The sequence below is a fragment of the Vanacampus margaritifer genome, chromosome 15 (genome assembly GCF_051991255.1).
Source record: "Vanacampus margaritifer isolate UIUO_Vmar chromosome 15, RoL_Vmar_1.0, whole genome shotgun sequence".
Taxonomy (NCBI): domain Eukaryota; kingdom Metazoa; phylum Chordata; class Actinopteri; order Syngnathiformes; family Syngnathidae; genus Vanacampus; species Vanacampus margaritifer.
Window position 1 is genome coordinate 13426670 of NC_135446.1, and position 13612 is coordinate 13440281.

The 13612-nt window shown below is 41.8% G+C and overlaps 1 protein-coding gene across 1 annotated transcript in view; it reads left to right on the forward strand.

Annotated features, from left to right (window-relative positions):
* Positions 1-13612, forward strand: part of LOC144035131 (phospholipid-transporting ATPase ABCA1) — a 67500-nt gene that overhangs the window by 34174 nt on the left and 19714 nt on the right. Inside the window, exons 22-32 of the mRNA XM_077544593.1 lie at positions 568-705; positions 2029-2183; positions 3075-3159; positions 3496-3698; positions 3966-4017; positions 4134-4196; positions 4317-4349; positions 5352-5491; positions 7538-7665; positions 10570-10668; positions 11132-11321. Coding sequence (XP_077400719.1) covers positions 568-705; positions 2029-2183; positions 3075-3159; positions 3496-3698; positions 3966-4017; positions 4134-4196; positions 4317-4349; positions 5352-5491; positions 7538-7665; positions 10570-10668; positions 11132-11321 — 1286 coding nt within the window. The remainder of the gene's footprint in view (positions 1-567; positions 706-2028; positions 2184-3074; positions 3160-3495; positions 3699-3965; positions 4018-4133; positions 4197-4316; positions 4350-5351; positions 5492-7537; positions 7666-10569; positions 10669-11131; positions 11322-13612) is intronic.

Consider the following 13612-nt stretch of genomic DNA (forward strand, 5'->3'; position numbering starts at 1 on the left):
CCGCCAAAATTTTTTGATCCACTGCACTCACTCATCCTCATCTTTTTCTAATCGCTTAATTACCTGTATAATTTCAAATGGAAAAAAAATTGACCCCAATTGTTTAACATGAACAAATATTTTCAATGTCATACGCAAACATTTATTAAAGGCTTTACTTTAATGCATCTGTGGTCAAAATAAATAGTATGATTAATTTGCGTTAATGCGCAATTTTTATTATTATTATTAATTATTTAATGCTTTAACTTTGACAGCACTAGTTTAAATATAGTATAAATAATGACAAAATATTAGGAAAGTATTTATGTAGAAGAATGAATTTTATTTAAATAATCAAATTATTACATTAATGATGTCAGTTTGTTTTGCGCATGTTGAATTGAGTGAAGTGCCCAATCTGACTTCCGAGGTTGATGGAATGTGCCGTGACCACAGCGGCGACTAAAATAACTCGCAGCGGGCGACGGCGGACCACCTTTCTTATTATAAAAGGAAATTTCCCGTTGACATGCTTGCACACACACACACACACACACACACCGACATGCAGATGAATGTTTCCAGGCGGCATGCAGAGGAAGCTGTCGGTGGCCATCGCCTTTGTCGGAGGATCAAAAGTCGTCATCTTAGACGAGCCCACAGCGGGAGTGGACCCTTTCGCCCGCAGGGGGATCTGGGAGCTGCTCCTCAAGTACAAACAAGGTACGCCATCAGAAGCCTGCCGCCGGAGGCCTTTGAACTGCTACATTTTCCAGTCGCAACTGTGAAGCCAAACGTGAAAGCTTGCGTGTGATAAGGCCGCAGAACATTCAATGGAAATGTTTGAATTATGGTCCACCTCTTATCTTGCACATCAGAAAAAAATAATAATGATTATTCTATGATTATCCATTTGTTTTATATTTAAATATTATTTTCATATGATCAAGTCAAAGGTCAAAATTGAACCGTTTTTGCTGTGGAGGATTAAAAAGGTGTCATAGTGAGTGCAATGTCAAATATGGCGAGGCATTTGCGGGAGTTTCCTATCACGGCGTAGCATGCCAGACGTGTTCATTAACACATACGGCGGGAATCTGAGGGCGCCGGGTGCGCTTTGCCAAATGAAACATGGTCGCACTTGAACCAAAAAGTCCTAATCGTACATCAATAAGGTCTCATTTTTGTGGCAGAATATTCTAGTCAAATGACATTTGTTCTTTAAAATTTAAACGTTATTCCCATACAAATACAGTTGTTTTTATCTGTAAAAAAAACAAAAACATTTTCACAAGACTGTGACTTTTGTACTGAAAAAAATTAGACAAATTTTATTCCAAAATGTTGACCTTTTTGTCATACAATTACTAATTCTTGTCCGGAGAAAATATAACTTTGTCCTAGTACAATTACAATTGATCTTAAAAGTTTCAATCGTCTTCTCATATGATTTCAGATGTTTTTTTTCAAAAAAAAAAAATAAAAAAAAATATATATATATATATATATATATATATATATATATATATATATATATACTTTTTTCCTGGTTCAATTAAAACGTGTGGTACAGTTATGTTTGCCCTTGAAAAATTGGTCCTTATTCTTATAAAATTAAGACATTTCATCTCGGAAAGTTTTTTCAGAAGTTAAAATTACAACTTAAAAAATAGACTTTACTCTACAAAATACACCCTTATATTTTATGATGAATTCGATTTTTTTTTAACTACTTTATCCTCCTCTGCTTCCAATTTTTGAGGTGTAATGTTTTCATTTTCCCATACTGAGTTGGTCCTATTACAAAATTTTGCACAAAATATCACATCAATCTGTTGAAATTGGCCCCTCCAATGCTAATAATGTGATTTTGCTCACTAAGTCTGATGCCGCTCTATTCCCTCCAAAAAGAAAAGGAGCTAAAAATAAACCGGCCTGTTGCATGGTAACCTCGGTCTCTACCAAGATTTTAATTCTCGCCCACGCGCGCCGCGCTGCTTTGTTGCCATGGCGATTAGCGGCTAAAAGTAACCCCCATCTCCTCAGGCCGAACCATCATCCTGTCCACGCACCACATGGACGAAGCAGACATCCTGGGCGACCGCATCGCAATCATCGCCCACGGCAGGATGCGATGCTGCGGCTCGTCCCTGTTCCTGAAGAAACGCTTCGGCACGGGCTACTACCTCACGCTGGTCAAGGTACGCACACTTGATACCAGGTTTGGCAGCCAAACTTTGACTTTCAAGTGAGCTCCAGCAGTGGATTTGAAGCTTGCTTTGATGTTAGATTCTGGGTGAAGTGAAAAAAAAAATGTTTTTGTTAGATTGAGCTGCTGTAAACCACAACTCACACACACAAGCTCACACGCAGACAAACAAGCTATAAATCATTGGAAAATACAACTTTATTTCCAAATGATTATAGGGTAAAAAATTTGACCCTACTTTTTTCCAAATACAATTTATTTTAATCTCAAATTCTAAACTTTTTTTCACTTGATCAAGACTTTGATAAGAAAATTAGTGTACAACTTTTTTTCTTGGAGGAAAAAAAACATATAAAGACGTTTTTTTTGTTTTTTTTCTTGAGACAATATGACTCCAGTCTCGAATGATTACGTTGTTATTCATTTGGTGGTTTCTCTTTTAAAAAGGGACTTTTTTAATTTAAAAATATTATTTTTTTCTCTCTTTATTTTTTTTTATATAACTGAGTCCAACACTTTATTTTCTTTATTTTGTATGTTGTGCAATTATGATATTTCTGTCTGGAAAAATGTGGATCTAATAAGAAAAAATAAAACTTAATTCTCATGCAATTATGTTTTGTTTTTCTTTAAAAAAAAAAAACATTTCTTGAAAAACGACTTGAACAAACATTTGAATGCTTGTTTGACCTGTTGATCGTCGCCACCATTAATTGGGATCTAAACGAGCGCATTTGGCACATTCCACTTTAATTAGCGGCATTACGTGGAAAATGCAGCTGCCGTTATTCAGTTAGCACGAGACCGGCGTTGTCGAGGAGTCACTGTTCATCATTCTAAGTGGCCGAGCAGTCTGCTTCTAATCCAATTGCATCTCTGGCAGGGGCGCGAACGTCCTTCAAGGAGAAGCAGCGGCCATGAGTACGCGGCCATCGGGAGTGGAACCTACAACGGAGTCCAACCTACAGGTGCAAGATCAGCATCATTGATTCACGTTCATTCATGCCATCTTCAACATTGTGGCCGCCTTTAAAAAAGAAAAAGAAGAAGACTTTTTTTAGCTGTCAGATTAAAACTTTTGTCCCATTTTTTTCTACTTATTTCAATAAAATTGCATTCTCAAGCAAACATCAACTAAATCCTCATAAGATTGTCGACGTCACTCAACTCAACTTTATTTATAGAGCAATTTACAATAAAACAATACCAACGACAACAATAACAATACACAAATAAAAGTGAATAAAACACAAAAACAAGGGCAGAAAAAATTCACATTTTAAGATTTTTCTTTGTCTGGGCAGATTTGACAGCGCTGGGTGAGCTGGTGCGTCGCAACGTCCCACGGGCGCTCTTCTTAGAGCGCATCGGCCAGGAGGTCACCTACGTCCTGCCCTACGACGGTGCCCACGACGGCACATTTGCCCGGCTCTTCCACGAGCTGGACCTTGCCATGTCCGCCCTGGGTTTGACCAGCTATGGCATCTCTGACACCACACTGGAGGAGGTATGTCAAACAAAATTCCTTTTAAAAATAGATTCACCAAATAAATGAATTTATTGTGTACCTCAGAGCTCTGTCTTAGAACCACTGCGACTGTGTTTTTTGTCTTTTATATTTTATATGTGAATCGATACACAAAGTTGCAAGCCCCTGGAGACTCACACAAGCTTGACTGGACTAATATTGTTGTTATTACTATCACCTGTTTAAATCCCTACAAATAAAACCCTGAGTACAGATCGGGCTACACTAAAAACTTTCTTCTCACAGATTTTTTTGAAGGTCGCTGAAGATTCAGGAGTGGATGCAGCAGACATTTCAAGTAAGTCCCTTTTATAGCAGTAATACGCCGACTTTTTTAATGTACTTTTTAAACGTTATTTATAACCCTAAATTGGGTCAGGCCAAAACAGCATCTTTTATTTTTAATTCCCACAGCAGCAAAGCGGAATAGCATCTCGGCCGCCGCCGTCCATCCCGAAACGGAACTGGAGGCGAGCGGCAAGTCTCATTGCATCTATTTCAGAATATGAACCAAAAAGAAAAACAAAGTGCAGCGGAAGCATTTAATAATGCAGCTAGGTCACTTGCATGCTTTTGCTTTTCTGTGCTTCGATGCAGGTGGCATGGAAATGTTTGCCAGTCAAGTGGAAGGTAAGTTTGTGCCTTCAAATATATTTGATTGGTTTAAAATGCTAACATGTTACCAGTTGCTACGCTGACAAAAAGGAAATTAATAAGACGGAGTAGCGAGAGAACTAATGGATACCAATGAAGTCAATGATGATTAATGTTGCCCTGGATTCTTATGAGAATTTGTGAAATACTAAATGCTAGCAGTTAGTGTGCATTTTTTTAAAGATCGTGATTTTTCATAAATATATATTCTTCATTTTTTAATATTGATTTGTTTGTTTTTTAAATGATCAAAATTAACAGCAACACCCTGTAAAAGGGGACTTGGGGAGGGCGAGGGGGGTGTATTTTTTTTCATACGCAGGTGTTTAAACTGCTAATAATAATAGCCAAGTCACGCTTATTTGTATCTCACGTTGATCACAAAAGTCTTCAGGGGCTTGCAACTCTGCTTATTGATTTACATATGAAGTATAAATGACTAAAAACACAGTATATCAGTGGATCTAGGACGGAGCTCTGAGGCACACCCTTTCTTTTAAATTCTTCCATTAGGCTCAAAGCTACTTTTGTCAGCAAATATCTTTGTTTTGTCAGAATACTGGCCCCTGGGGAAAAAAACAAATAAATAATTTTATAAATAAATTACTCAACAATAATAATAATAATAATAATAATAATAATACATTATATGTGATAAGCAAAAAAAATAATTAAAAAAATCACCTGTCATATAATATATGGATTGGGGGAAAATTGTCCTTTTAAAAAGTGTGAAATACAAAAAAACAAAAAATTTAAGTTCAAATTAAAGAAAATATTTTTTTTCCAACATGTGGTTTGTCATTTAAATTAAAAGTACAGTAGTCCCAAAATGACCACAAAATAATCTCAAAGCCATGCAAATGCAAAAGGAGCAGGTGGTACGTTTGACACGGTACCCGAGCAGCTCATTACGCTCTTCCCGCTTGTTGTCGTGGACGTGATAAGCAACCTGGCGGGGGTCCGTGTCCACAACAGGTTTACAGAAGGACACCGGTGTTGGCGGTCGGGGCTCGACGGTCATCGGCGGGTGGGAGCTGATCAGGAGGCAGTTCCTAGCTCTCTTCATCAAGCGCTTCCACCACGCCCGGAGGAGCCGCAAGGGACTCATTGCCCAGGTAATGGCCTCCGTCTGTCATATTGATGAAATGAAGGGGAACACGAGAGGGATGCTTGGAAGGATCTTGTGAGTGTTGTCTGGAAAAGATGGCCTTTTTGAGTAACTTGGAGTAAGCCACCGGCATCCATAAGCCAACATCACGTACTTGTATAACCCCCAAAATGATGCTGTCCAATATGTCCACACCAAATTTTTGTATCGCAATATATTGCATCGGAATGAAGAAACCAACATCAGAATATATCGATAGAGATAATACTGATGTATTTGCATATTACAGGGTGTGATAATTGATTCATCTAAGAGCTCATTCATTTGTTGAATTGAAAATAAACATAAATGAAGATTCAATGATGTCGTCCATGTCAATGCATTCATACAGTCATTGTGTCTCTATGCTGGCTACGATCCCGCCCACCTCATGTCTGTGATTGGCACTCAAAAGGCAAACTTTTTTGTCCCTTTCATGTTGCATGCTAATCATGTGTTTTCATTAGTCGCGTATTAAATACAACCACACCATAATTGCACAGATGACAGGCCGCAATTAGCCCATTAAGTGGACCTCTGTATTGTTTCTCTTCTCTATAATTTCTGAAGTCAAACCCAATAAACAGCGCACATTTCCGAAGCGTCACAATTCATTTCGCGAGGAGCGGTTACAAAGGTACGACAATTATTTCAAATGCTATGATAAGTGCAGCAAGCCATCAGATGTCATCAATTCTGGCAGCTGCTGTGTGAAGATTTAATTCTAAACTAATAATAGGGTATGTGGAGCATTTTTACCAAATGTCTCAATGTATCAAAAAACAAGTTGGGTGAAAACACAAGTTTAGAGTGGATGCCGATCTGCGTAAAAGTAGTGTACAATTTTGTGTATTGATTATGATTAACATTCCACCGATCTAGACTTGACGCTCACAGTTACATACCTGAGTCATAGCCCCATCTGCGGAAAAAGTGCAGCTTTATGTATTGATTCACATGTTGACACGTTAATAACAAAATTTCCTAACTCGATTTTTTTTTCTTCAGGAAATGACTCTCCATAGTCCAAAGCAGATGTTGTAAAAATGTTAGGTAGTTATGTTCTTAGCGTGACGGCATGAAGTATAAAAAAAATCAAAACTAAAGTGGTTCTAGGATAGAGCCCTGAGGCATACCCTGGCTTTTAAATGCCTTTATTTAGCTAAAAACTCCCTTAGTCAGCAAATGTCTTTGTTTTGTGAGGAGACATTATAGCCCCCGATACACAAAAGCGGTGATTAACGTGGCACTCAAGTTGGCGACCAGTCGCGGCTCCGACGCTCACGATTGCATATTCATCACGGAAATACACTTGAGTGTGATGAGCCCCGTCATAAAACTAATCTGTTTTTGTGTTTAAAACCATTCCAGGTCCAGCCTGGCCCCCCTCGTCTTGAAATCCCCGATAAACTCATGCATTGTTCATGGCGAGTGCTTTGGCTTTTACGAAGCCTTAATGACTTTGTTTTTCGCTGCGCTCTCAATAGGAGAAGTACCAGCTGTCACCTGCAATTACTGTCAAATAAGAGAATAAGGGAGAACAAGAGAGAACGAAGGAGAGAGAGGACCGTCTGTCATTAAGCTTTTCAGTCTCATCACTCGCTCTTTATCTTGCTTCTCGGCGGCGGCGACGTGAGTTTTCGGATTTCCAACAGTGGAAATTTGCAAACTTGCGCACCAGGCCAATTAATCATGCGTACGCCAGTCCCTTACCCCGACTCCTCCAAACATGTGATTAAGCTTTAAAGGTATCTGACCTTTAACAATGGAATGAGGAAAAGGGAATTATGTCTGAGAGAATTGGATTTTTTTTAACAAAACAAAAAGTACCCAGCAACGAATACAAGAAGCTGATGATGATCCATCCTGATGTAGAAAATCATCGTTTCACCAGATTTGATATCGATACAGCAATGCTGATGCTGTCCAAGTAGTGTACTATAAACTCCCAGTACAGCTGCGTGTGATTTCTCTGGACTGCTGATCCTGGACTATAATTGCTGTGGTGTTTTAGGTGGTGTTGCCTGCTGTTTTCGTGTGCCTCTCCCTGATCTTCTCCCTCATCGTTCCGCCATTTTCCGAATATCCCAGTCTGGAACTGCAACCGTGGATGTATGGCTTGCCTCAGACCACCTTCTTCAGGTATTTCGTCTGGCTCGCACACATCCTCTCTATCGGCAGTCTCGAAATAAGTGACAAGGCCTTGGGAGACTTATGTTGACATCTCAATCAGTTCACAGTTCCAACACTGTATGTGCGTAATCCTTGGAGGACTGGATTAGCATATCGCTGTCGCCTCATCGCTCACTACTCTCTTGGGTGTAACCCCAAAGGATTTAGACATTACCCAGTGCCATTCACTTGTTTAAAAGAAAACCTTCTTATCTAAAAGATAATCTATCCAACCCTGCAGGTATTTTATTTCCCCTGATGTGGCCTTAACACAATTAATTGTAGCCATGACTCATTTAGTACGATTCAATTTTAGCTCTCTGGCACATTCAGAGCTCGTTCTGTTCTGTTGTGCTAAGTCGCTAAACAGGGCAGCAGCACCGACACATTTCAGATTAATAGACGCTGATGTGATGACGCCGCCATGTTTATGGTTTGCAGTTTATTTGTTCTTATCCTCCGAAAGATCCAAAAGACCAGACCGATCCATCTGTGAGTTAATAATACGAACAAACTTTTTTTCTTGGCTAACGTCCTGTTTTTATCATCGATATGGCAGTGTAGCCTTGTTAACAACTTTTTCCATAGTTGTAATTTTCAAACTACATTTCATCGACCTTCGCTCTGACCAATTACCGAATATTGTCTTTTCGCTCGAGTGACCTTGAAAGTGCCCACTTAAAAGCGACCACACGCGCCACGTCTCTCCACGGAGGCGTGCCTCATAAACCGTCCCGTTTACCTCACGCTGATGAGTCATTATGATGGAAGAGGTTGCGAACCCCGCTAGTCTCTGTGACTATGTTAGCCTTGCGCTTTCTTAAAGCTTCCCTCTAATAGCTCAGCTCTTGGTGGGTGCCCGGATTCATTAGTTCCGCCTTTGCGGTGTATATACGCAATGCCCGAGTCGGCTTTTTATTACCTCGGAACACTGTGGTAACCCAGCCATTGTTAATTGCAGAACAGATGGCTGCACATAATCCATTTTTACAACGGGACCACTTCGATTACGCTCACTGGTGGCTAAGGAAATGGCCGTACGACCTTCATGGAGATGCCTCGAAATGAGACGATGAGCACTATAATAATCCACACGGCCGACTTGCTTGTGGTCATTGTTGGCCGAGAGCCATATCGGTGGTCTTTATGGACCTGCAGTATGTGCTTAGCGTGTGCGCGCTTGAGCCAACACAAGGGACAAGGATTTTACGCATAATGAGCATTTATATCATGGCTGATGGGCATTTGATGGATTTCCTTGATTGATTAATAGAGGAAAGTTGTGCTGCTCCTGGGTTTGTTACTACCAAGTTCCTGGGGAAATCTGAAATCCTACTGAAGAAAATGATGTTGGTCATTAGAAAAACCTAAAAGTGGTGCACCTGTGTTTTATGTCGGTAAGATATTCAAATAGACTCGTTCACTTTCTACCTCCCGGACGCCTCCCTGGGGAGGTGTTCCGGGCATGTCCTACCGGCGGGAGGCCCCGGGGACGACCCAGGACACGCTGGAGAGACTACGTCTCTCGGCTGGCCTGAGAACGCCTTGGGATCCCGTCGGAGGAGCTGGGTGAAGTGGCTGGGGAGAGGGAAGTCTGGGCTTCCCTGCTAAAGCTGCTGCCCCCGCGACCAGACCCCAGATAAGCGGAATTGAAGACGGAACGGAATGAACGGAACTTTCTACCAAGTCCCTGAAGAAAATCCTTGGTGCACAGATCATTCTTAAAGTTCCCAACAAGGACACGACTGCTAGTACAGGACAGCCAAATAATTTTTCTTGCACTGGTCACTGGAAAGTCCAAGTCTTTAGAGTATTGGTACTCAGAGGTTTTAAGACTATGACCCAAGACTGGACTCAGAGAAAATCACCTGGTCATTAATTTGATGATGAAGAATTCATCACTAAATAGAAGATGGGTGGTTACTGGGCAAGAATGAAAGTTTACAGTCCAGGTTTTATGGTTGCAAGACCCTAAACTGGAAGCATTTAGTACTGAAGAGGGTCTTCTGCCCAGATTTAGTCATAACTGTTTTAATTTATTTATTTCCTCAGTAGAACTTTTATCTGTGGATGTGTCTTTGTGAGTGATGTCGCAATTTCTGCCAAGTGTCTGTAATCAATGATGTGTTTAGAATCTTATCGTCATGACTGGGATCTCATGACTGGGATCTCATCAATTTCCTCAACAATGGGCCATTGTCTGTGGTTGAAGTGTCTGTAATCAATGATGTGTTTAAAGTCTTATCTCATGTCCGGTGAACTCCAGGTGGGCTGTTTGGAACCGCCCTTCAAGATAGTATAAAAAGGTTGTAAGTGTCTGTAATCGACACACTTGCGAGAAGAAAGCAACCATTTGTCTGTAAACTCGCTTGTGTCCGGAATATTCTGTAAAATAAAACCTTCGAAGGAACTGTTCACCGATCTCCAGTCTGTATTCAGAACATTCTCTCTACCCGAAAAACAACGAACACGCAGAAGACAAAAAGAGTCTTCTAACAGTACCAAGTCCCTGATGAAGTCACTATACAATTTCAACTTATGGCTACTATAAGCATGCTTTTCCAGAGAAGGATCTTTAAGTACTTCTGATGAGTAGTCACAACCTAGAGGGCACCCAGTCTAAATGAAGTCTAAAGTCACTCTAAACCTGAACCAGACAAACAGGCAGGTATTACCACAGAGCGGGTACGGGGACTACTTGTTTGCCAAGGAAATCTCCATCTTTAGTTTTGGTACTTACAAGTTTTATGGCTGTGTGTCTTTGAACTGGATGACTTTGCTCCCAAGAAGCTCTTTGAGGTCCAACTAGGATTCTGGCTTTTAGGTGGGATGGTTTTCCAGATGTCATATTGATTATGTTTCCATTCTTAACAGTAACGATGCACCAGGAAATGCAAAGGCGTCTGAAGTGGTGGAAACCCTGGTCAACAATCCCGGCTTTGGAACGCGTTGCATGGATGGCGACCCAATCCCGTGAGTGTGTTTTTCCTGTGGCCCGTTGATGACTAATATCGGTGATATATAATATCCAACATGAGCGCGGCTCTGTGGCAGCAGCAGCTGTAAAAAGCCACTCTCGCCTCAAGCATTGGCAACGAGGAAATAATGAGCCAATAAACCGGAAATTGATTGCTAAAGCCCAAATGCTGCAACTATCATACTCACTGTTTATCAAATGAATCCTTGCATAATGTCAAATTCTAAACAGAATGTGCCTGAAGATTTTGCTGGCATTTCAAATTGTACAACGTTATTGGCATAAATGACCTAAATCAGTATCTCTGTCCCGGCTGCTCAATACCAAACTCATCAGGATTCATTTAGCATTTTACCAGCCACTAAAATTAATACTGACTGAAATGTTGCCATTAAAAAAAAAGACATTGTTGTTAAAAGTTGTGACTTGGATACTGTACATTTGAACATTTGCCTGCAGGGGGTTACCTTGTGTCTCCCGCCTCTCCCATTGGATCACACCATCTGTGGACCAGTCGGTAGTGGATGTCTTCCTGGAGGGCAACTGGACCATGTCCAACCCCTCCCCTTCCTGCCAATGCAGCACCCCTCAACGCCAAATCATGCTGCCCGACTGTCCGCCCGCCGCAGGGGGGCTCCCGCCTCCACAGGTAGGTTGATTTGAGGGTCATAATTCATGATTTGTCGTTTTAGTGGCAATTTTGTGGCCGGAGTAATAATTAGAATACTAAAGAAAGAAAGAAAAGAAAAAAAGCTATAAACAACATCAAATGCCTCTCAGTCTGCTCCACCCTGATTGATAATTGAATTGACCGAAGACTTGAACAAATTATTTTCCCCGAGACGGTCAATGAGGAGGAATAGATTAGGGTGAGCCATGTGGGCATGACTGATGTACTTCAGTGACAGAGACCACCCACACAAAACCAAGCACATCGCCAGGATGAATTTCCTTTGACCCCCCCACCGCCACCCCCCACTCCCCTTTTTTCCAAAAGCTTCCCCTGTTGAATAAATCATGACAAAGTGTGCCCGCTTCTTCACTGGCTCCTTTAATCCCGCCCGTCCTCACTATGCCGTCCTTGAGAAACTCTAGAGAAGACAAAAAAAAAAGCACTGACACCGCGGGAGGTGTGAAATCATCGTTTCCATGGAAATGGCAGGCGGCGCTAAGCCCACCATCAATTGCCAGGTATTGACTCTCCCGTCGTAGATGAAGAGCCGGCGACAGAATTTGTTTGCAAATTGCTGAGCCGAGTCTGAGCGTGTCGTTTGCGTGGAGTTCTCTCAGGGTTGTCAGGGTTTTTTACTAGTGTTGTTCCGATACCGTTTTTTGGCCCCCAATACCAATTTTTCTCAACACGAAACAACATTTTGCACCCCACACATCAAAAACTAGTGAGCAGTTTAGAATCAATATTCATCTAAAGAAAATCTAAAAAAATATATATATACAGTATATATAAGAAGGAGCTGAGCCGAAAGGCAAAGCTCTCGATTTACCGGTCGATCTACGTTCCTGCCCTCACCTATGGTCACGAGCTGTGGGTCGTGACCGAAAGAACAAGATCCCGGATACAAGCGGCCGAAATGAGTTTCCTCCGCAGGGTAGCCGGGCTCTCCCTTAGAGATAGGGTGAGAAGCTCGGTCATCCGGGAGGGACTCAGCGACGAGCCGCTACTCCTCCACGTTGAGAGGAACCAGTTGAGGTGGCTCGGGCATCTGGTTCGGATGCCTCCTGGACGCCTCCCTGGGGAGGTGTTCCGGGCATGTCCTACCGGCGGGAGGCCCCGGGGACGACCCAGGACACGCTGAAGAGACCATGTCTCTCGGAACGCCTTGGGGTCCCGTCGGAGGAGCTGGCTGAAGTGGCTGGGGAGAGGGAAGTCTGGGCTTCCCTGCTAAAGCTGCTGCCCCCACGACCCGACACCGGATAAGCGGAAGAAGGCGGACGGACGGATATATATATTCTGCAAACTTTGATGAAATTGTAACTTTCATCATTTTACAGGCACATTTTCCTCCAAGAATTACCATCAAATTAATTTACCTGAAGTGTTGATTGGTTCAGGACACTGAAGGTGAGCAGTTCCACTCAAAGCGCATCCGAAGCTGCACGCTTCAATAAACTGCTGTAGTCTGTAAGCAATTTGGCAAACGCGCGAGACAACGCTTATCTGCGGAAGAACTCTTGACCACAGAGCCCGAATACAACATATTTAAATGTTAAAAACGTTTCTTTCCTCTGCACAGATAACATTTGAATTTTGCCTAGGAGCGACACGGCAATGCGAAAAGAACGTAGCTGAAAATGCGTGGTCTTATCTGGTTCCGGTAGATGTGATTACTGCTGGCTTTTTGCATTTGCCTCACACACCTGCAACTTTCCAAAGGCAGAATGCAAAGCGCAAAGCTGTTTTGTAACAACAGATGTCGTCATATGGAGCCCAGCCAATATAATTAGAGCCACGCTGCATTCGCTGGCGTGTTTGTTCACAGATAAGCCACGGTTGCTTTGTCGCCTGATCGCTAAAACCAGATGGCTGGTTGCCTTTTTCTTCTTTGTCTCGTCATACGACATCTTCTTCTCCTGACGGATGCTTGGCCAATGTTTTTTTTTGTCATTACCAAAGTGGCATCTCAAAGAGTTCGGAAAATGAGAGGCAATTCAAGAAACGCTTTGCCGTGTTGACTCCTTATTTGTTGGGACTCGGGGCCGAAATCTGTCACGTCGTAAGAGTACTATTCAATTGTATGACACAAGTAAATAGCCGTAGCTCTCAGTTGTTTTTACAGGTGACATGAAAATGATTAACTTCAAAATGTTGGCGAAGAACCTCATTCAATTTTAGTTGTTCCTGCAGATTTGCCCCATCGCTACCTAATAAGGGTGTGCCAAAAAAATCTATTCTGATAAGAATCGCGAATATCATTTAGTACG